At 34.6% G+C, this 24864-nt stretch overlaps 2 protein-coding genes across 7 annotated transcripts in view; one reads left to right on the plus strand and one right to left on the minus strand.

Annotated features, from left to right (window-relative positions):
* Positions 1-15146, plus strand: part of LOC131940919 (hemocyanin 2) — a 56539-nt gene extending 41393 nt beyond the window's left edge. The window contains exons 42-54 of the mRNA XM_059299835.1: positions 2422-2562; positions 2634-2867; positions 4556-4854; positions 4965-5146; positions 6137-6346; positions 6734-6958; positions 7170-7360; positions 7711-7974; positions 9645-9812; positions 9908-10036; positions 12327-12482; positions 13272-13412; positions 14208-15146. Coding sequence (XP_059155818.1) covers positions 2422-2562; positions 2634-2867; positions 4556-4854; positions 4965-5146; positions 6137-6346; positions 6734-6958; positions 7170-7360; positions 7711-7974; positions 9645-9812; positions 9908-10036; positions 12327-12482; positions 13272-13412; positions 14208-14444 — 2577 coding nt within the window. The 3' untranslated portion in view covers positions 14445-15146. The remainder of the gene's footprint in view (positions 1-2421; positions 2563-2633; positions 2868-4555; positions 4855-4964; positions 5147-6136; positions 6347-6733; positions 6959-7169; positions 7361-7710; positions 7975-9644; positions 9813-9907; positions 10037-12326; positions 12483-13271; positions 13413-14207) is intronic.
* On the minus strand, positions 15141-24220 carry LOC131940920 (endonuclease V). 6 transcript variants are annotated; one of them, XM_059299839.1, is made up of 8 exons: positions 24074-24220; positions 21244-21433; positions 20987-21121; positions 17137-17176; positions 16624-16736; positions 16443-16511; positions 16195-16323; positions 15141-16025 (listed from the first exon to the last, which is right to left on the minus strand). In XM_059299839.1, the coding sequence occupies exons 2-8, from the start codon at positions 21400-21402 to the stop codon at positions 15960-15962; spliced, it is 711 nt and encodes a 236-aa protein (XP_059155822.1). In that variant the 5' UTR covers positions 21403-21433; positions 24074-24220; the 3' UTR covers positions 15141-15959. The 6 variants fall into 6 exon arrangements, with proteins under 6 accessions (XP_059155822.1, XP_059155821.1, XP_059155820.1 ...); XM_059299838.1 differs by having other exon boundaries at positions 24059-24220; XM_059299837.1 differs by having other exon boundaries at positions 24001-24220.
* Positions 24221-24864: the final 644 nt, after the last annotated feature.

A 24864-nucleotide genomic window follows, 5' to 3' on the forward strand; every position in this document is an offset into this window, starting at 1 on the left:
TCGCACAAAGGGGAATTCGTTAGTGTCTGTCGCACTAAACATGATCAACGTCATCTTTTTTTTACCTCACCATAGTGCGTACCTTTTTTTACGCAAACCTTTTAACGGTACATTTTGCAGTGTAAAGTTTAACTACGTTCTCGATTATGAAGATTAGATTATGTTTATGTTTTATAGCTTCAAAGTTTCCACCAGATGACGTTGTTTCTCACCGCAAATATTTTTTAAAATCAATAACAGTTAAGAAGCCAGCTCCTAAATGTCCTCTATGTTTACTTTTTTCTGTCTGCGGATAAGCTTGGGGTATTGTAATTGTTCTAAATTGAAACAGGCGCATCCGCCGTGCACTCGCAGGGTTCGATTTGGCGCCCTAGGCTATCATGTGAGCACTATAGTGCAAAATTTCATTTTAAACAGTGCGATTGACTATGAAAGACAAGAAAGGTTACTATAGTCTTTAACTGAATCAAATCCGGGCGTCCTCCTGCGCCCCAACAGGGTGCTATTTAGCGCCCGGGCTAGACTGTGAGCACTTTGCGTTTATGTTTTGTTTGCGTTTGTGATTGGGTTTGTGTTTGCATTTGGGTTTGTTTTCGTTTGCTTCTTTGTTTGCGTTTTTGTTTGTGTGTTCTTTGTGTTGGTTGGGTTTGTTTTTGTGTTTTCATTTGTGCTTGTTTGTGTTATGTTTGCGCTTTTTGTTTTGTGGGTTTTGGTTGGTTGTGGTTAGGGTGGGCAATGCTGGGTATATGCTGATTACTAAACACTCAAGTCATGGTCCTTTACAGATAGGTTTTTCAGAGAGGCCCATACAGGGCCTGGTCGGGACGGCTAGTATAAAAATATAAGTATGTTAGTTTGTATTTCATGCATTCCTACACCATTCTCCATTAAATTATTCAATGTTGTTGAGTACTTTAAAAATATTTGAGCTATACAATTTTTTATAACATAGATCTACCTGCATACGGGGCCTCAGATTATTTCAAATATTAGAGTATAGGCCTATAGTAGGGGATATTACCAAGCTTAAATGATTTTTATTAACTATTAAACTGAGTTGTTTCCCTTCTCAGACAAAAATGTGGAATACCGATTTCAACCTTAAGCACCTGAACCCTAAATCCCTAATCCCCTAGGTTTCATGCTAAATATACACACAAAAGACTTTCAATAAAGAATGAAGACTAAGAATATAAATAAAAACTTAATTTTATATTTTTTAATGAACATTTGTACATGAATCCATAGTTCTATTTAGTATGCAAGTCATTCCAGTAGGTAGACATAGTTAAGTGTGGCCACGGAGGTAGAATGCTGATTGTTCAACTGTTTAAATTGTTGTTTTTTTTTTGGCAAATTACAAATGATAAACAAAACAATACGTTTTTTCTGTAGGGACAATCATGACAGGAACTTACCATAAAGCATATAGTACTTGTGACATTCTTTTGTAATAAAGCATTTTTATTAAATTGTGTCAGACAGATTCATCAGTTTGTCGGGGCACTGAAATTTAAGAAATGGACAAAGAGTTAAGGTTGGCCTTAGTAAAATACATATGATGGATGCAAATTGAAAATGTATATTGAATTAAAACAACTTTTAAAAAATTTCATTTAAATAAATAATAATTTTGCTAATGTTCGAGAATATTCTCAAAATCTTTTGAATGCTGAATTTTTCCTTTTACCATATTGAGCGTTAATAGTATTATTTTTTTCTCTGATGCTGTGTGAAGGTTTATATCATGAATGTTTTTTTTTTGGTATAAGCTCTCCCCCTCTACCACATCTCCCCCAGGGCCTATTTTATCCACTGCTGCTACTTCAGAACCAGGGAACTGCTGATTGGGCGTCCTGTACAGGGGGTCAGGGTTAGACTCAATATCCCAACTGCATCACAGACCCCTGCAGTAGTGGGCCCCAGGCCATCCCATGAGTATTGAGATACCTATATTTCATTTAAAGAGCTCTTTACACAAGGGATACTGTGGGCTACCACAATAGATAAATAAACTAAACAGGGCAGTGCCTGGCACACCTGCGTTAGTTCAGCCGTTGGCTCCCTGGAGCCCCTGCAACACTTCTGACAGTCAGTCTATGAGCCACCTGCTACCTCATTCTTGTGTTGATCAACTTATTCTCATTTTTTTCTAGTGCCACATGTACCTGTTATTACTATGCATATAGTGAAAGATGTGGTCAGAAAATAAGTTCAAATATCTAAAATTAAAACCATAGGTAGTAATTAAATGTTATCTTGGAGAATTTCCTTGAATTTTCTTTCTTTTGAGATTTCAGCAACGTGCAAGACTGGAAATTAAATATATATAGAGAGTGACCATACCACAGTCTAAAATAAAACAGAAAGCAGAAAACAGAAAACAACTAATACCTATGTTGTTGTCTTTTATAATTCTAGAGCCTTGCCGGTTTACATGGAAGTCCAGGAAAATGTGAACACAATGGTCATAGAGTGGCTTGCTGCCTCCATGGTATGGCCAACTTCCCTCAATGGCACAGACTCTACGTTAAGCAATGGGAAGATGCTCTAACTGCTCAGGTGAGTGGGTGATTCTTACAGAGTTTAATACCTTTAACAAAATTTGTTTTTAATAATTTTCTTTAAAACAGGGAGCAAAGATTGGTATTCCATACTGGGACTGGACCACTGCCTTTACTGCTCTTCCAACCCTTGTGACAGAAGAAGAAAATAATCCTTTCCATCATGGTAAAATCTACAATGGAGAAATTACAACAAGAGCACCCAGAGAACAACTTTTCAATGACCCTGAATTTGGATCTGAATCTTTCTTCTATAGACAAACACTTCTAGCATTTGAGCAGACTGACTATTGCGATTTTGAGGTAAATGTTTTAGACATTTGTGTTTTATTGCATCAATCTGTATAATACTTTTTCTATGGCGTCCTCTGTCACACTACAGCAGTGTACTCCTCAACTGAAACCTCTCAATTAATCTAAGATTTCATCTCAACTTAGTTCCTCTCACTTGTGACCAGTCATCACGCTTCTCATTTTTCAACAGCTCGACCAATCGTTATATAACCTACATTATTCTACATTTCACCTCAGTCTCCCCTCCTGGACAAAAATTTCAAATAAAATTTGTCAAAGGCATTAGTGTTTTCAGTTTATACAAAAGCAAATATGGGCAGCATTCTAAGCATGAGAGTAAATTCACTATCAATTTGGCAACACTGTTGAAGACCAGTCCTGTATTTTTCTGAATATGTTTGGGCTAAGATGGTAAAAGCACCCTTTCACTTCTCATTCTGGAAATAACCTTTAAATACTTTTTCTTCTTCGTTCTTAATTTTTAATGTTGGAAGGGATCGAGCCTTATCTGCCAGAGGGTTTAAACTCGAGACTTTTTTTTTTTCGAATTTATCATCCATGAGTTTTATGCTGACTCGACCATGCCTCCATCACAATTAAGGATGCGTGTCAACTGGTTATGCACCATTGAGGCCATCAACTCCGATTTCAGCCTGCTTTTCTTTTTGGATTTGCTTCCATAGCCTTTGTCCAACCAAGAACTAACTACAAGGCAGCAGTTGTTTCATTTTGGAGTTGTCTCTCCTAGAAGAGTGGCTGTCCCCAGCTAACGAGCCTCATCTGCCCGGGGGTTCGAACTCGAGACTTTTTGGTTTAGCAACCATGAGCTTTACCGACTCGACCACGCCGACCCCTAATACTTTTTCAATACAGCATTTTCAAAGTCTCATGATAGACAATGGTTGTAGGTTTGTGTTCAAGAAGTAAGAGTACTGTGTACATTTCCTATGTTTTGTTTTTAAGTACAGCTGTGAAAATTGTGAGGAGCTATTTGAAATGTACCATTCATAAACCAGTGCTGATTAGCCCCTAATAACTTAAGGTTGTCCTTAGTTCCAATTAAAAACATCCATTGACTCGAGAATCAAATAGAAAAAATTGTTGTCCATCTTATGTCACTGTACATTGATCACGAATAATTATGTCAGCAACATTCCTTGGATCAGGCAGGTGATGTTTTGTCATTTGTTCTTTAGCATCTTCACTTTAGCATCTTCTTCATTACAATGTCAAACAAGCTGTTCACCAAATGCTTTGACCAAATCATTTTTGCTTTTCATAAATGTAGCTCCATTCCAGAAATTAAGATCAGATTTGTGGAGAAATAAATGTTATCTTGTAGTTATACCATGCTTCTGTATGCCAAGGTGGATATGAACCAAGTTTCTGCCTAGGAATCTCTCATATATTGTATTGTCCAAATTGTGTTTCTTTTTTTATGTATGGCCCCAATATCTAAAGTATTGCTGTGTCTGTCAACTAAGATCACTCCTTGCCTGCTAAATAGCATTCTTTTAGGTAGAAACTATTTTGTTAGTAGTTAAAATTTAAATTAGTTTAACTTAATTGAATACAAAATTATATATAATATATTTACCTTCATGCTAAATTATGTTCTTGTTAACATTAGTATACCTTAATCTGGGTGTTTTTATCCATGTTTATGTTCAACTAATTCTATTGCATTTTGCCAAAAGGTCCAATTTGAAATAACTCATAACGCCATTCACTCCTGGACTGGAGGTGTCTCCCCTTACGGCATGTCTACACTTGAGTACACTGCCTATGATCCTCTCTTCCTGCTCCATCACTCAAACGTTGACAGGCAATTCGCTATCTGGCAAGCTCTCCAGAAGTTCAGAGGACTTCCTTACAACAGCGCCAACTGTGCCATCCAACACTTGCGTCAGCCAATGAAACCATTCAGTGAGGAATCAAATATTAACCCAACTACACGCTTACACTCACGTGCGATTGATGTTTTTGACTTTGACAGGTAAACTTAACCAAATGTTTATTTCTGTACAAAAGTTTTTATCAAAAGTTCATTAATTGATTTAATAATTGAAATTTAATGTACAGATATTAAATTGTTTTTTTTTTTAGAATCAACTACCAATATGATAATCTCAACTTCCATGGTTTGAGTATAACTCAGCTTGCTAACCTGCTTGAAAAACAAAAGCTCCAGGACAGGATTTTTGCAGAATTTCTCCTTCATAGTATTGGTACTAGTGCTGATATTGTGTTTAAACTTTGCAATGCAGAAAACATCTGTGCTTTTGCTGGTATGTATTGCTTCCATCATTTTATGTAAATCAAAACAGAAAACTATCTATACTAGATACTAATAGGGTTGGTTATCACTACTTTGAGATTTTTAAGTTTCATACATATAAGATTACAGAAGTAGATTTGGTAACTAAAAGAAATGCATCAGGAAATGTGCGCAAAAAAAAAATGAAATACTGAAAGAAATTTTTGCTGATAGAAAAAAGAAATGTGCCCACACAGAAAAGAGAACTAATTAATATTATGTGCATAAATAGTTGACATTTGTTTTAAATAATAATTGACTCCCAGATTATTCATTCATAGTTTATTGAAACATAACCACTGAATTCAGAATAATTAAAACAGTTTAGATAATTGCATAATAAAATTGATAAGATTATATGAAAATAAGTATAAATACATAGATACATTACATGAATAGAAAATGCCCATGTTTCTCAGTTTTATTTGCTATCAGCTTCTATATTTGCAATTTTCTTCTGGCACAGTGTGTGGAATTTCCCCTGGATACATTTTATTTATTATTTTCTTGAGTACAGTTTTCTCTATGAAGTAATTGCCCATTGCTCTTTTTTCTTGGAATCATACCTTCTGTACAACAGTAGGCATATTTGCAATTTCATATTCTTTTTGCAAATTATTTTTTATGTGGAAATTCTAAAATAATTATTTCTCTTACCTTGAAATGTTAACTTACTTCTTTTTTTTAAATTTATCAATTGTAAACTTTTATGAGTTCTTAAAAATTATAAATATGCTTTAGTGATCACAGTGCAGCTTGATTCATTAGGCTAGCTATTGACCTCTTTGTTTTATTAATTTAAAATTTAAAAAACATCAACTCTGGCATAGTTATCCCCAATTTGTTCTCCATGTTTCAACGTAGATAGAGAAATCCCGAACATATATTTTTGTGGGAGTTTTTGTTAGTGACCATTTCAGCTAATTAAATTATTTTAAATATGTTATATTTTTCCCCATAGGAACTTTTGCTGTGTTAGGTGGACCACTTGAGATGCCTTGGACATTAGATCGTCTTTTTAAATATGATGTGACCAAAATATTTGACCAGCTACATTTAAGACCGGATTCAGAGTATCACTTTCAACTTGAAATTACAGCAGTAAATGGCACTATTCTGGACAACAAGCTTATCAAAACACCAAGTGTTCGATATGTGCCAGGTGTCAAGTGTAAGAATGAACCATTTATGGGGGGGAAAAGTTATTAAAATACTTAAATGATAAAAATAATTCATCTACAACTATTTGCAAGCCCATCATTAGAGGATAGCCAATCATCCCCAACATATATAGCTTTGTCATATTATATTAATTCTTTAAAGATTTAGTTTAAGTATTCACTCTTAGTTTTCCTTTCTAGTGCTCTAGCTAATAGTCTTAGAAAGATTAAGCCATAGCAAAGTTGAATAAAAATGTAGTTGCTGTTGAGAACAAAAATAATAGGGCTTTTTTATTTTGTAACTTGTTTTTTTTTCTACATTTTTTAATTACAAAAACTTTATATAAAGCTTCATTTTGTATAGACCTTTTCCATCACATTTATTTTTACTTTTCTAGTGGGGACAGCAATTGTTGACAAAACTGTAGATGACCAGCAGGGTTTAATCATCAGAAAAAATGTCAATTCATTAACACTAGCTGAAACTAACAACTTAAAGAATGCTTTAAGTAAACTTCAACAAGATTCTGGTGCTAATGGATTTGAAGCAATCGCAGGATTTCATGGGGCTCCATATAAGTGTCCTTCAAGTGGAGCAGATAAATATGCTTGTTGTGCTCATGGTAGGTGTGGACAGTAGGCTTTAGAAATATTCCAAATACGAGCCGGAATTCAGCTGAACAAAAGAAGATTAAATTGCTTTTTTTAATGTATAATAAAAGATAACTTTTTGTTATTTGAATAAAGATGGTACATGATAATCAGTAAAGTGATTAAAGCTATATATTAAACACTTAAAATTTCAATGATAAATCTATGAATGTGTTCCTACAGGCATGCCAGTTTTCCCACACTGGCACAGACTTCTGACTGTTCAGTTTGAGCAAGCTCTAAAAGGTCATGGTGCTCAGTTTGGCATTCCATATTGGGACTGGACATCTAGTTTCCAGAGTCTGCCAGATTTTTTTGGAGACAATTCCAACTTTAATCCCTTTTATAGTCACCTGATATCATTTACTGGAGAGGTAAAAAAAAATAATTTTCACCATTGCTCAGTTATAACAAACAGGATGAGTTAGTCAACTATGAAGAAGGTGCTGGTTAAGCTGTTTGTCTATAGAGCGATAGCACATTAAATCCAATAACTACCCATTATTTGTTAAGCTTACCACATTCTTTATGTCAGCACAATTGTCAACTATTTAGTATGTATGTACATTTATAGAAATACTTATTTTATTACTAATTTATTAATAGAAAACTTACACCTTGTTCTTAGTAGGCCCATTTTAATCCAATATCCAAGAGAATGTAGGTCTATATTAGGGGACTATTTTGAAGATAAAATGAAAAAAATTGCATAATTTCTCCACAGAGGACAACTCGCAATGTAGACCCTGATCTTTTTAACACTGCTAAAGGCATCGGACACAATAAGCTCTTCCATCTTGCTCTTAGTGCTCTTGAAGAAGATAATTATTGTGATTTTGAGGTTCAATATGAAATACTTCATAATGAAGTTCATGCTCTCATTGGTGGAAATGGTACATATTCCATGTCTACTTTAGAATACTCTGCTTTTGATCCATTTTTTATGATTCATCACTCAAGCATTGACAGAATCTGGATAATGTGGCAGGTAAATTTATTTTATTTTCCGTTATTGTTACTGTCTAAAAAAAGCTCCAAATTGTTTTTGGTAATGATACATTAAACTGTCTTTGATAAACGTACTAGTAGGGACTCCAAAAAACATATTCAATATCTATATAAGCCATTTAATGGTAGATCCAGTACAATATGCAGGAAAATAATCTAAAGGCAACAATGCACCAACCCCATTTTATTTGACTTGATATATCAAAATATAATCAACTGTTAAGTCTTATGCATGGGTTCCCAACCTGGGGGTCGCGACGGGCTTTCTGGGGTGTCACCAACTGGTAGACTAAACTCTAGCAATGAATAAAAAACATAAATATTTAGAAAAATATTTGAAATTCGGCATTACTAACCACTGGAAATGGAATAGAGAATAAACAATTTGTACTGTGCAAAGTTGTTCTTAGTCAGGAGTCTATGAAAACTTCCAAACGTCAATTTGAGACGAGTCATTTGGAACACACCAAAAAAGATACGTAGTTCTTTCGTCGCCATGAAGCTAGTTGCAAACGTAAGAGACTTGATCGAACAGAACGTTTTCACCAAGAAAACACAGCATTAGTGCAGGCATCAAATGAAGTAGTATTAGAAATTGCCAAGCAAAAAACCTCTCACACAAAGGAGAAAATCTCATCATAAGCTTAACCTGATAAAGGAACGAATATTATCTTTTCATGATAATCTCTTGGCATTTTTATCAAAGCTGCAAAATTGGCGAGGAAAAATAAATATTTGAAATACTGTCATGTTTGAGAAACTCTGCAGTGTGGTGTGATAGATAACATTTTTAAAGGATTCTGTGGATCTTGAATCTCTTGACAACGAACTGCGGCGTTATTTTCCCCGAGCTAAAAGAAGAAGAATCTGCATTGTCACCCATTCTCTGCTTTCCTCGATATTACCAGCATTGCCGATGAATAACAAGATGAATACTTAAATTTGCAAAATTTGATTGTTAATGCTAGTTAATGCTTGTTAATAGCATGTAATTTTGCTCATCATATTAAAACAGTTATCAAGAATAATTCATATTGAAAGTCTACTAGAAAATATTAATTTAGTGCTTATTATTTTCTTTACTAATTTCGACTTGTTAATTATATGGGGGTGGCGGGTCACTTACGTTTTATGAAAGGGGGTCGCCACTCGAAAAAGGTTGGGAACCACTGGTCTAATGAATAGTTGGAAGTACAGTGCTACCTGGACACAAGTGCCCGGACACAAAAAGTTGAAACTAATCATGCATCACACTATTTAATGACCATTGTTTAACTCATTTCCGTAACAGTCTAAAAAGGAGGAGGAAGCAAACCTTGTAAACAGGTTTTCTTTTAAACAGCTTGCAGGTGAAAATGAGAAAAGCACGCCAAAAAAGACGAGTGTATAGAAAAGCAGAGATGAAAATTAAGAGAAAGTAATAATAAATTGTCAAGTAGCATTTAACTTTTGGCTGTTCAGGCATCAAAATCCCCTAATATTTGATAATTTGTATAAATTATTCTACATTTTGTGAAAATTGGCTCAAAATCTCTTGTTTGGATAAGTCATAAAATAAATCTTTGGTAGATACATTGGTGTCAAAACCATGCTAATATTTATATACATCATTTATATATATTTATGTATGTATGTATTCTTTTTAAATAGGAACTTCAAGAGCTGCGTAAAAAGCCATTTCATTCAGCAAGCTGTGGTGGTAGACTTATGGACCTACCATTACAACCTTTCAGTTATCCAGATGTTAACTTGAATGAATTCACTCGCAAGAACTCTGTACCAAACCTTATTTTTGATTCAGAACGTTTTGGGTACAAGGTACTCTATCACATTATGCGATTAACACTTATTTTTTCAATTATTTGTATAAATCAGTGTTTTTACTAAAATTTGTTATTCAAACTATTTTTCAGTATGATAAGCTGGAGTTAAATGGCCATGATGTCAAAAGTATCAATGATTTAATTAAAAAGTCACGTGGTTCTAATAGAATTGCCCTAGGATTTGTTTTGTATTCAGTGCAGTTATCTATTCAGATAAAGGTAATTCATGTTTTTTATACCTGAATAACTGCTTGAATTTGATTGTAATTAAACTATTAACAATTTTAGCATATATGTATGTATGATACTGGTAAAGTGCAAACCACAGCATTTTTAAGAATGCTTGAATGTAGACAAAATAAATTATATTTCATATTAGGACTAGACATTCCATAGAATTTTAGAAAACCAAAGAAATTGGCTTATTCCCACCTAAAATGTACATCAATGGACCTATAATGCAACTTCAGAAGTAAAGAAAAAATAAGGTAAGGAAACACTGAAAAAAACTCTTTATAGCTGACACTAAAATACTAAGGAGAATTCATAAAGGAAAACCAAGGTAACAAGACTTACAATAAACTGTTTAAATCATGGGTGCCCTTAACTCCACCAGTGGACAGTATGAGGTTACGGCATGTCCCAAGTCATAATGAAGATTAGCTTAGGGCTAGCATCCCTTTCTTATAGATAATAGAATTTCTACAAAAACTGCAAGTGAAAACAAAATTTCAATTGGTTCAAGAAGAGAAGATCTATCAACTGATCACATCAGGAGCAGGGATCTAAGGATGTCCTTATTCCGGCATTTATTCTCCTGGTGTCCGGCAAGACAATAAGATTTGATCAGACAGAAAGTTGACTGAGACAAAACGGGAAATGAACCATTACAATTTGAGTATTTTTACTTTCTCGTATATACAAAGTATAGAGAAAGTATTGTAATCGTGCACACAAAAAAATCGAGATTTTTACAAATCTCGACGTTTTACAGCTCACTGATACGGAAAAATATAATTTTGCAATCTGTGTGTGTGTGTCTGCGTGACTGTGTGTAAACACGATTACTTGAGTACCGTTACAGCTAGGTTGATGAAATTTCATATATAAGTATTTTATCAAAATCATAGATCCGTATCAACTTTTAAGCGATTTCCGATAACCGGAAGTGGTACTTTTTCTACTTTGAATTTTTCAAAAGCCTATAACTTGAGTACTATTTCAGATAGATAAATGAAATTTTACATGTAAGTAAAAGATTTAATTCTCTACCTTCTGTCAAATTTTGAGTAATTTCCGTTGACCGGAAGTACTAATTCACGCTATTTCCGATTTCTCAAAAAATGCACGTAAATTTATAAAGTACTAATATTATCCCGCACTATTATGCACATTTTATTAGGCGTTCACTTAGTGTGCAATTCTTTTTTTTACGAGATTCCATTCTATTATAAAAAGTTTAAGTAATTAAAAATGGATTACAAATATTGTCTATGTCCTGAGTTGCCATCCCTCGTAGTTTTATATCAGAATATCCGAGAAAGTTTAGGGGAGATCACTCCTGGTTTATTGGAATAATGGAAGTCAGATGGAGTAGTACTGGCTTTAAAAACTAAGATCAGAAGAAAGTTATTATATGGTCAAGTAGACAAAGACAAACACCATGGAGTTACTCTTATTGTGGACATGGAAACAGCTTAACCCTTGTTAGTGAAAGCCAATTAAGAAACAATAAGGAAGAATTTTCTAACAGACCAAAGAAAGTATGATTGGCATACCCAAATATGACATGCACATTGGTGGCACTTTATTCATACACAGAGACACCCATAAGCTTACAACTGATGGTAAAATACAAATTCATATGGATCACATCATCATCATTCAGTGGCAACAGGTAGCAGACAAAGATGTATAGCTTAAGAGACAGGCAGATGTGACCGTAACCTTGTTATTGCTAAACTGAAACTGAAATTATTGAAAATTATGCTTGGAATGGGAGAAGAAACATTTTCATGCATGGTTCTAAATTTTGGAACACATGGAATGCATTAAAGATGTAACTAATAGCTTTCTATAACAAATGATTGTGCCAAATATTAAGAATCTTCTAAATCCTCAAATGAGGAGTTTAAAAAAAGAACACTTGTTGAACTACTCATCTGTAATCATCTGGCACAGAAGATAGATATGCCATGTGTTCAGATACATTGGCTAAAGTGGATTCACCGAACAAGAGAAAACTAGGGAGGCCAAAGAAACATGGAGGAAGAGTACAAGGAGGGTGAACTAATGTTCAAAATGGTAGATGTTTTGGACAGAAGAAATGTCACTCACTTGTTTATGCCTCATGCATTAATGGGCAATGGGAGATGATGAATGATGCTGTTTCATGCAGAGAGTGTGGTCTTACCCTAAGCATAACTTTACCATAGGGCTAGGCTTACAGTTCAGTTTAAAATGTCCCGCAGCTGAAGAAGTGCACACTTACATGTTTACCTATTTATAGGTTGAACTTGAAAAAAATGACAACTTCATCCCTGCTGGCAGTTTCCATATGCTTGGGGGTGAAAAGGAAATGCCGTGGGCCTACGAAAGGATTTTCAAATATGATATTACTGATGTCTTCCATCAAGCTGAACTCTCAACTGACATTCCTGTCAAAGTAAGACTACTATTCCATTTTGTTTATTATCTATAATAGAAACAGATTTATATGTTTAGAGATGTTATTGATTAGGTTTACTATAATTACTATAAAGTAAAGTGGTTTTATTTTATTTTACATTGTTAGTAATACAGGGGGGGGGGGGGCAGATAGCTAATCATAAAGCCCTGTAATGAATTAATATCAACTGTTTGAGGTCAGCTATATTGTACTGAACCACTTGACCAAACGGTTATGGGGGGGGGGGGGGGGGGGCAGCTTATTATATTTTCCTATCCTATAAAATATATATATATATATATTAAGACTAATATATATATATATATATATATATATATATATTAGTCTTAATGTCTCATGCTAATGGACTAATTGCTGATCGGTTTTCATACTTAGCTGGTATCTATGGAAAACAGCAAATATAAGTTAGAAATTAAGCATATGTGGTAGAAAGAAAAAGCGTGTGTGCTGATTATCAACAATTACTGTATGTAGGCTTTGATTCAGGAAGTGAGGAAGTAGAAACAAAGCCATTACATTTACACTTTCTCATTATAAACCACAACTGACACCTACCATTGCCAATTTTATTTCTCAATTCTGTTTCTACAGCTAATCAACTTTAATAACAATAACAATGAATTAAGGATACAGAAGCCTTAATTGTTATAAATTATTATGACAATCTAGTAAATTTGTTTAAAACCGTATTTAAAAAAAATTACCTTTACCTTATAAAATTTCTGATTTAATTAATCTTTACTTTTAACTACTTCTTATCTTAAGGCCAAATTCATAGTTTCACTTCCTACTGGTTATGTTAAAAGTGCAACAGTAGCAGAAGTTCCAATAGTAGAAAGACCAGCTGGAGTCAACTATGATATTGTTATTATTCCCTTAAGCTTAGGAAACCACCCACCACCAAAGGTAAATATTTCTATTTAGAATTGAATAAATCTACTTAAAACTGATACATTGAGTTTAAATTTAGTGCACAGGGTAGGCCTATATAATAACCCTTTACAGTCCTACGAGGCTAAATGTGGCTGTTCTGCCATTTTGTTTTACTATTAAGTTTGAAGCTGCTTTTTCAATTTAAAAAATGTGTACGTGGTAATTAAAAGTAATGCACAATAATCTGCATCCATTTTCCTCTGTGAATTTTAATTTGTTTTTTTAATTTTTAAATTGCATGTGGATTTTAAAATTAATTATTCCATTTCCAAGCAATCATTTTAAAAAAGAGAGTTATTTCCCTTTGCTTGGCTAAACAGCAAGGGAAGAAATTCAGAGCCCATACCGTAGACTGAGGGTTAAGAACACTTAATACTAAATTACTTTGAATGTGGACTTCTCAGGCTTACCTACAAGATGACCTTTTTAATAAAGTAAACTTCACCTCATTAATCTAATGTTAGGGATAGATAAAGATCCTTCTTAACTCCATTACAAGCAGAATTTATTACCACAAACCTTGAACACTTTATTAGTACCTACTGCAGACTAGTTATTATAAACCACTTATTACATATTATCAACCATGCTCCACTAAAACCAGCTCAGGAGGCACCCAAGAGTTCTTTGTAGATGCCTGATGGCATCTAAATTCCCATTAAATGGGAAGCAATTGAATAAAGAACTTCTTAGAATTATTAAAAATTCATTTAAAAACTCAGTTCACAATGATTTGAATGAAACTTATTCATTATCTTTAATTTTTAGGTTGTTGTTAAGAAAGGGACACACATTAAGTTTGTAACCAGTGATATAACTGTGCCATTGGAAGATGTTGGTAGCCTGTCTAATATGTGGAGATGTACTGTACCACCATTCTCATACCTAAGCTACAAGTTTGGTACTGTCTATAACCTACGACCTGGTAACTATTTCATGGTACCCCAATCTGTTGACCTGTGTAAACAAGGCAAGTTCATTCAAGTTACAGTGGAAGATGAATGAAACATTCTTTGGTCAAAATAAAAATGCTTGCTGTTACAGAATATTTTTTTTATTTCTGTTATTAACATTTTTTCTTAATAAAACTTATTATATTTTAACAACATGTGGAAAGAAAAACTAACAATTGTTATTCTAGGTTTTGCTAAATAATAAGTTCTTTGATAGACCTGTGTTTCAAGTGGATGGGTGGAAGTGCTAGTCTAATTATTAAAATTCTTCATGAAAGTTTAATCAGTTGGTAATAAATTATAACAAATTTTTGGTAAATTAAAAAAAATGAACTGTGACCTTTATTTAAAAAAACACACATTTTAATTAGACAATTTTAATTATATTTTAATGTATTTTTAGTGCAGTGTAAAAACATTTTTAAAAGGTTGATTTCTTGTAGATTTACTACATCAAGTAACTATATTATTGTAGTCTTACTCTGTTCGTAATGTACAACTTAGTATTAGGCTGCTATTCCCAAGGGTAACAGATTGTTTTTTAAATTAACAATATACATTTTGTAATAAGAAAAATCTTCATGTTAAAAAACATTTCTTTTTAATTCTAGATAAAGAACTCAGCTTATGAATATTGATTTCATATAATTACAGTGTCTGTAAAATCAGGCCCATATAAGAGTTTATGAAAATGAGAAAATAAGCTTGGTCTTTAAAATGTTATGTTTAATTGAATAAATATACTGTAAATATAGTTAATTTTTTTGTTTTTCATCTACTTTTAGTTTATTACAACTACAATAACAGTAAATCTTCAACTCCATTAATTAAGTTTACCCTTTCTGGCATAAAGTCAATATCACAGTACATATAAAGAATTATGCACAGTCACCTTTACTGACATAGGCCAGTTACCCATTGGAGCTAGGTAGACTCAAGCACATCCTGCAGAGGCAAGTCCAAGATTTGAACTATTGAATTTTACATTAGCAGCCAAGCGCTCTACCACCTTACCATCCCATCGATTATTAAAAGTGCTTTCACGACAAAATACATGTGTAATAAAAAATAATAGATCTTAAAAAAACTAAAACAAGTAACTACAGTTTCATCTGAATTTCAAAAGAGCAGGTTATCAGATCTAAACTGATGATTATTTTTATTAGCTTACAACTGGTACATTACAAGATATATTAGTGTGAATAACAATATAAGTGATCAATTTTGTGAAGTGTATCACAAAGTCCATCTAGGAGGTAGATGACAAGGCAAATACAAATCTACATAATTAATTATGCTGCAAGCTAGATGTATTCACTAAAACTTCAACCAATAGAGGGAGTTTGCAGAATTTAAGTCTTTAATTAAATTATTTCATTGGTTGATTTTCTGTTTAGAAACTGAAAAATCTGCATACTCCACTGGATGGTGTTGGTATGTAGGTGCAGTGAGTGCGGCTACTCTATTGAGACTGCATACAATGTAAGCACCTTTTTAAAAAATAATTATGCTTGCAAGTGCAGCCAACTTATCTTCTGGTCAAATTCATATAGGTTTGTCATAAAAGTTATGCAATCATCTCATAAGGTTCTTTTTTTTCACAGCGCAGATATTCTCTTGAGTCTAAATCAGCCTGCAAATAAAACATGCTGGCATTACTTCAAATAAAAGTAAAAAGTTAGCGTTTTAAAAGGGGAGCATTGACGTATCAAAATCATGCAACTGTTTTCAAGAAAGTTAATTTAATGAATTCAGTTATTTTGTATTGTCATATTAGAAGGCCTACATTTTTCAACACTTACTCGTCTAATAGGCTCAGGAGTTCTATATTTACTGCACTCTAGTGCTATCCATACAGAGGATTTCAGACTAATCATATGCCCAACAGAAATATAAACAGGGTTTGGTGCTTTATCATGAACACGAACACACTGAAAAATTCACATTACATATAATGTGAAAAATTAAATACACCTCCATTTTTTATTAACAAACATAGCTTAAAGTAAAGTTACAACTGAGCTCATCACAAAGTTAAATTTTACAGTACCTGTCCCAAAACTTCCCCAGTATCAGAGACAAGATCAAATGAGTCACCAGCCTGGTACAAGTTTTGTTTCTAGACAAGAATGTATTTATCATTGCTTTGTTTATTGATGAATAAGGACAATTAATTAACTTTAGACAACTACAACTAATACTAAAATCCCAATAACAAGAATTATGTTAACCTTTATTTTGTGTTGCTGATCATCAACTACCCCTTGTGCTGAGATAAGAGTTTTAGCTATCCCAATGGTAGGTAATCCTAGGATTACACCCAGCTGACAAGCAAGGCCAAAACCTAAGAGATTATCAAACAAGGACAGATAAGCTCGTAGGTGATTGAATTTATACAGAGCATACAGCATTTTATTTTAAAATAGTGAATAAAATCACTTTCAATCATATAGGTACTTAATTGATGGGACACTCCTAAGCAGAGTTTCTTCCAGGCATCTTTTTGAGAAAGTCTACCGCCCCCCCCCCCCCCCCCCCCCCCGAACGATATGGAATTTATATAGAAAATATATACTTTTACCAGAGTCCACCCCACCAGAAAATGTTGACAGCCCCCGGAGAAAAAATTCTGGAAGAAACACTGCTCCTAAGTGGAAGTGTGAAGATCCTTTAATTAACTGTTGGGGGTGGGGATTTTTAGGTATTTTATTCTTATGTCCAAGTAAATTATGAGTCACACAAACCTTTTGGATGCAAAGTACCATTCCCATCAACCAAAATTACCTGGAATAAAAAACACAGTAGTTGGTGAGTGGTCTGCATTTTCTAATCTATGCTAAAACATTGCGAATATTTAATGATATTACAAAATATATGCTCTTAAAACTTTATAGGCCTACTACTATACTTTATAGCCTTGTGATGATAGTTTCATTTAGAACAATTCTAAATTTATTTTCTTACAAAGCAGTGATATATATATATATATATATATATATATATATATATATATATATATATATATATATATATATGCTCTTAAAACTTTATAGGCCTACTACTATACTTTATAGCCTTGTGATGATAGTTTCATTTAGAACAATTCTAAATTTATTTTCTTACAAAGCAGTGATATATATATATATATATATATATATATATATATATATATATATATATATATATATATATATATATATATATATATATATATGCTCTTAAAACTTTATAGGCCTACTACTATACTTTATAGCCTTGTGATGATAGTTTCATTTAGAACAATTCTAAATTTATTTTCTTACAAAGCAGTGACCAGCTTACCTACCTTTATCTGCTGAGAACAAAGTATAAAGATATAAAGCTATTACTTATTAAGTTTGGTTATCGTAACTTACACAATGTTTAAATGAAAGGCAGTCTAATACTAGTAACAACAGAGGCGTTGCGAGGGGGGGGGGCGTGGGGTGCGGACCGCACCAGGTGACACCATTTAGGGGGGGGGGGGGGGGGGTGTGTTTGTGACACCAAGGCAAAAAATAGCAAAATATATACAGAAAAGTGATAATTCCATTTAATTAAGTGATTAATTAGAGTGTTAAATAGTTTTTTAAGAGCAAATTTGACAAATCCCGACAAGGGTGGAGGGGGTGAGTGGGGGAAGTTACATTAACTCAACGTTGCAAAATATGCCTGATGTAAACGGTTTGGTTGAGATTCGTAATGTATGGGGGGAGGGGGGGGGGGGGGGGGGGGGGGGAAATAGGTAAAAAAATTAAATACATTAAAAAAGAATATATATGTGAATACATATACACATGCCTATATACATACTTATAAAACATCCTGGGTATTAGCGAAATGAGATGGACAGACTCAGGCCTGACTACACTCGGATCAGGAGAAACTATAATCTATTCTGGGAGATCTGGTAACCAACACCAGGAAGGAGTTGGCATTATCATGGATAAAATATCAAGGAAAAGTCTAATAGGGTGGGAACCAATCAATTCTCGCATTCTTAGAGCCAGATTCTACTCAAGACATGTAAAGGTTACCATAATACAGTGCTACACCCCAACTGAACAAACAAAAGATGAAGACAAAGACACTTTCTACTACACTCTACAAGATCAAATTGACAGGACTCCACAACATGACATTCTAATAGTCATGGGAGACATAAACGCAAAGATAGGGTCCAGCAACCAAGGATACGAACTCTGCATGGCTAAAGAGGGGCTAAGAGAGGTAAACAACAACGGTCAAAGATTCAAAGAGATTTGCTCAGAAAATGGCCTAGTTATAGGTGGCAGCTTATTCCAGCACAAAGAAATACATAAATCCACATGGATATCCCCAGATAAGCGATCCAGCAATCAAATCGATCACATTGCTATAAACAAAAAGTGGAGAAGATCCATGAGGGATGTAAAGGCAATAAGAGGAGCTGACGTAGGTAGCGACCATAATCTATTTTTGTGCAAGCTACAACTCAAGCTTAGGAGAGTCGACAGGAAAGTAAACCACCAGCTATTTGACTCAGTTAAACTAAAAGATCCCACCATTAAGGCAAACTTCGCAATTGAACTAAAATTGAGAACCTATCAGAAGAGGACACCAATACTCAATGCGAGAAGATCCTGGATGTATACATGAAAACAAGCCAATGCATACTAGGACACAGGAAGAAACAAAGGAAGGAATGGATCTCAAACGATACTTGGAATCTCATTGAAAAGCCAAAATTAAAACACTATCTGGAACCATGGAAAGCAGGGTATGGAATGATGAAGAATATAGAAGACTCCAAAAAGAGGTAAAAAGGAATGCTAGGAAGGATAAAAGGAACTATGTAGACACAATGGTCACAGAAGCACAGGCTGCAGCTGATAAGGGAGATAGCAGAACAGTCTACAAGATTATCAGGACTCTAACAGACGGAATAGCAAATAGATCATCTACTATCAAGGACAAAAATGGGAAAATTCTCACAACGGAGAAACATCAATTGAAAAGATTGGCTGAATACTTTGAAGAGACCCTAAACAGACCAGATCCAGAAGAAACTGCTGACTTCACTGACATAATTTATAGAGGACCCATCCTAGAACAAGAAATAATAGAAGCTATCCAAAAAACAAAAAGCAATAAGGCTCCAGGAGAGGACAGAATCACTGCGGAGATGCTAAAGGCAGACCCAAAAATAGGTGCAGAAACTCTATCAGGGATCTTCAATAAAGTATGGAATGAAGAAAAAGTCCCAGATTCTTGGAAACGGGGAATCATTATCAAATTACTCAAAAAGGGCGACCTTAATGTTTGTGAGAACTGGAGAGGCATTAATCTTCTGTCAGTACCAGGAAAAATCTTCCGCAGAGTCTTATTACAAAGAATGAGGAAAGGAATTGATGGGATCCTTCGTGATGAACATAGATTTCGAGAAAGCATTTGATAGCATCCACCATCCATCATTACGGAAGATACTAGAGCTATATGGCTTTCCAGGAAAAGTCATAAACATACTTAAGGACATGTACTATGACAACCAATGTTGTGAATGGTTCAAGGTAAAAACAGGAGTCAGACATGGCTGTGTCATCTCACCTGTCATCTTTTAGGTGGTTATAGACATTATGAAAAGAGCCACTGAGGATAAGCCAAGAGGAATTGTTTGGGAACTTACCAACCACCTAGAGGACTGTGACTTTGCTGATGACTTGGCTTTACTCTCACATGCCCAAAAAGACATCCATGCAAAAACCACAAAAATAGAGCAAATTGCTAAAAGGGTTGGGCTAAAGATAAACTCCGGAAAAACCAAGCTAATGAAAATAGAAACCAAAAGTGCTCTCAAGACCTTTGCGAATGGAGTGGAGCTAGAAGAGGTCGAAGACTTTAAGTACCTCGGCAGCTATATATCAGTAAATGGCAGCATGGAGAAAGAAATGGCCACCAGAATAGCAATGCAGCACAGGCTTTCCACAGACTCGCTAAGATCTGGAAATCATCCTCACTGCAGCAGAGAACTAAAATAAGGATCTACAAGTCTAATGTACGTTCTGTACTCCTCTATGCTGCAGAGTCATGGAAACTAAACAAGAATGGAGACAGCCGACTCAGAGGATTTGAAAGAAGATCCCTCCAATGTATTCTCAGAATAAAGTGGGACTACAAAGTCCCAAACAAGGAAATATGGCGAAGGACTGGACTAAACGACATTGTTTCAGAAGTTCGAATGAGGAGATGGAGATGGCTGGGCCATGTCCTACGCATGAGCAAAAGAAGACTCCCCAACATGGCGCTGAAGTGGAACCCACCTGGAAAGAGAAAGAGAGGAAGACCACTGGGAACATGGAGGAGAGAGATTGAAGAAGAAGTACAGGCTACTGGCAAGACCTGGCATGAACTAAAGTGGCTCGCCCAGGACAGAGTGGAATGGCAGAGATTTGTTGCTGCCCTATACTCCACAGGGAGTGATGAGGATTAAGAAGAAGAAGAAGACTCCTGCTTTATTTAAATTCTGACTCCAATGCTTCCCAAGAGTGTGACTTCACTTATAAACAACTCTAAATAGAAATAATATGAATTTCTTACATCTGGCTTATACTCGGGTGCATTAGCCTCAAGGTCCCTGTACAATTTTAAAAGTGCTGGTACTTCACGAAAAGCTAAAAATCCAGGAATGTAGGGTTGGGTCATTTTTACCATCTCCATCTTTTCATACACCATCTACAATATGATTTTAAGATAAAGTGTAAATGTTAAAGCCTGCTAAACAACCTGTGTAAAATATAGTACAGCAAAAATTAAATGATGTAATTAGAGTAGGCCTATTAGTTTAAGACGATAACCTCTAAATCTGGCATTTGTAAAACACAGAGGCAGGCACAGGCATCCTCTTTACTTGACTTTACAAAAGATATATCAACACCACCAACATAATAACGGCTACCATTGGCCTTCCTTCTTAAACCAGATGTCAAATCAGAAATATCTGGAGTATCCTTCATCAAAAGTTGATTTTTAAATGCATTCTGTTCACTGCGTAAAAAAAAAAAACATTCTCAGCCGATACTTTTAAAAATTGAGGCTTATAAATTATAAAATATAGGCCTTATTCTAACATCTAACAAGATAGAATGTTTTTCTCTGAATACAAGAAAAAAGGACCTTCCTCACAATTAATTAGAACTGTATGAGACAAAGTTGTTAGGAAATACTGGTCATGTTAGAAAATTATTAATTAGCCTATTTAAATTTAACCCTAATGCTAATAATACTAATTAATATGTAATGTCTCTCTATAATGTAAAAATATTATAAGACATTAAGATCATTAAGATAAGATTAAGTATTAGGAGTATTTAGTACTATTTAGTAGTATTTAGGCCTATATAAATTATAGGGTGTGGGGAAATTGCGAGACGCGAAAAGCGAAATGGCGAGGCGGGAAAATGCGAAAAGGTAATGCGAGACATACCTGCGGAATTAAGGGTAAATAGCGAGACACTTTTTGCGAAAAAAGTTTTTTCCTTTTTTTTTCCATCTTTATTTAAATTATTTTTTGTTTGTTTTAAAATAAACAAGCATTTAACCATACCCTTTAACACGAGTGTTGTATGTTGTTATTTTTTATCTAGATACTAAGAAGATAGATAGATCTATATCTAGATCTATCTATTTAAAAATCCTAACATCGTTGCTGTGCTACTGTCATCGCCCGCTCTTGTTAGCGAGAGGAAAATCCCGTCTCAGTCGGCATTAATTTAAAAATCAAGCCCGCTCATGTTTATACAAACGTGAGCTGTGTCATTGTGAATTGGTATAATCTTGTCAGCAGGAGAGATGTTTTGCAACATCTATTTATGGATTTTTGTACTTGCAAAAAGTGTAGTAGTATAAACAATTCTAAAAAGTGCAATTTATTTTTTTATTAAGTAATTTTAATTACAAACAAAATTTACAAACAAAATCTTCTGAAACAGTCCTCAAACACACCTCGTGACACCATCTTTCACACATAGTACACCCAACCCAGTTCATTAGACTCCCATTTATACATTTTTCTTTTGCTACTTCTTCCAATCCACATTCACAACATTTCACATTCTCATCACAGTTGACCTCCTCGTTCATCCCTCAAACAACACTGGCATCCATGTTCTCATCATCATCATCTGCACGCTCAACATCTGTTTTCCGTTTTTTATAATTTGCATTTTTTATCATTTCTGTAATTTTGGCAATGTCTTGCTCATTGTTGTCACCAGCAGTTGAGTTTTTTTTTAAACATCGATATTTTCCCAAAATCTTGTCTAATTTCGGTCAAAATAGAGTATTTTAATCAATTCCTATTACAATGTATTAAAACAGTTTTCTAAAACGCGAAAAAACGTCTAAAATTCTTTTTCTAACATTGCTTTTTTATAGTGTGACTTCACATCTAACCCCCCCCCTCCTCCCCCTCATCACACATCGTCATAAAATTACAGACCCCCCCCCCCCCCCCCCATACGAGTGTGACGTCATTTATGGGAGACCCCAAATAACACCGCCACCAAAACCAAAAAATTCAGATAAGTTCAACTTGGTTTTAAAAATATTTGAAGTAGGCCCATAGCTTACGATATAGCACGAGCAACTGATAATATCGGTGACGTCACTTTATTTTGTTGTATCCAAATGATGTAGGCATTTCCTTGTGCTTAGATTTATATGGTTAAAAAAAGCTAGAAAAAATCGTAGGCGGCGGCTATAATACAAAATTTCTATGCAACAATAGAAAATATGTTTGCGGCGGCAGCGGATCCGGGCACGGCGATCTTCAAAGACGGTAAATCAGGCGGCCTCGGCGTTCCACACAAAAGACAGAAGTTGATCTATCGTCGGCGGTATTTCCGTCGGTTTCGAACAAGGTGGTTATCTAAGTCGACACAAAAGATGGGGGGAGTTGACAAATCATCAGTATGTCTAGCGACGGAAAAATCGGAAGTTTTAACAATGTAAACGAAACGTCTTTGAAGTCTGGACCAAATACCACTGAAAATCGGGTGCGGTAAATTTTTCGCAGAAATCTTCGCAATTCAACACCACCCAGCGTAAGTATCGGCTTGTGGTAAAATGCGAGACAAAAAAGTCACGTGACCGACCGTTTTCGCGCCCTTCTCGCATTTTCCCGTCTCGCCATTTCGCTTTTCGCGTCTCGCAATTTCCCCACACCCTAAATTATAGCCTAATCAAATTTTTAATTTAAAAGTGTTAGATCTAGTACCTAACTGTTAGACTAGTGTTAGACACTACAGTTAGGACATTAGGCCTAAACAAGGCCCTCTAAATGATCTAATCATCTAATTCTAATATTATTATGGCTAAGACCTAAATTTAAATTAATTAGTAAAGTGATAGGCCTAACCTAAATAATACTAAATACTAAATAGGCCTATTAGGCCTAATAATAAATTATTTTTAAACATTAAACATTTCCCATTGTTTTCTGATATTCTCATGAACAGAAAACTCCATAATCATAATAAATATAATGTTTAATGGCTGTTTGGTCAGTGTGGTGTTTTCATCAATCATCTGCTGCCTAGGCTTGTAGTTGTTACCGGCTTGTACTCGAAGTCATCATCCATCAGTTTGTTTAAAGTTTAAAAAAATTTTTACCAAAAGTTTATACACTTTAATATGTGGCATATGGTGTTTCATAGCATAAAACCGTATTAATTATAATGTGAATATATGACGTGGGGCCTAAGTAAATCACTAAATGTAAATATTATTATTGCTTCTAGATCTAATAATAACACATAAGAATGGGGGAAACCCATGGCCATAAATAACTTTTTTTTTTGCATTCAAAACAAAATGAGCTCTCTTTATGCTGCACTCACACCACATACCTGACTTATCTAACAAAATTATTAACATTTCCATATCAGCATTTTTATTGTAGAAAGATCCCACTAAACTTGGATTTTTAAAAGTGTTAGTTCTTATTGTTGAGTTAGGGGTCGTTCATAAACGACACCACAATCCTGGATGTGCGTTCAGGAACTTTTGTGACGATATGTGACGTAAGGGGGGGGGGTCATGTTTTTTTTTTTTAAAGACTGGTTTTGTAATTGTTACAGAAATTGATTAGATGTATATACTCAAAGTAAAAATCGTTCAAAAAGCGTGAGGAGTCATCCATAAATGACGTCACGCTTTTTTGACAATTTTTACCTCCCCCCCTCTCCTCACACATCGTCACAAAAAGCCAGACCCACCACCCTAAATTGGGTGTGGGGAAATTGCGAGACGCGAAAAGCGAAATGGCGAGGCGGGAAAATGCGAGAAGGGCGCGAAAACGGTCGATCACGTGACTTTTTTGTCTCGCATTTTACCACAAGCCGATACTTACGCTGGGTGGTGTTGAAATGTGAAGATTTCTGCGAAAAATTTACCGCACCCGATTTTCAGTGGTATTT

The sequence above is a fragment of the Physella acuta genome, unplaced genomic scaffold (genome assembly GCF_028476545.2).
Source record: "Physella acuta isolate Inbredline_101_S28 unplaced genomic scaffold, ASM2847654v3 ptg000335l, whole genome shotgun sequence".
Taxonomy (NCBI): Eukaryota; Metazoa; Mollusca; class Gastropoda; family Physidae; genus Physella; species Physella acuta.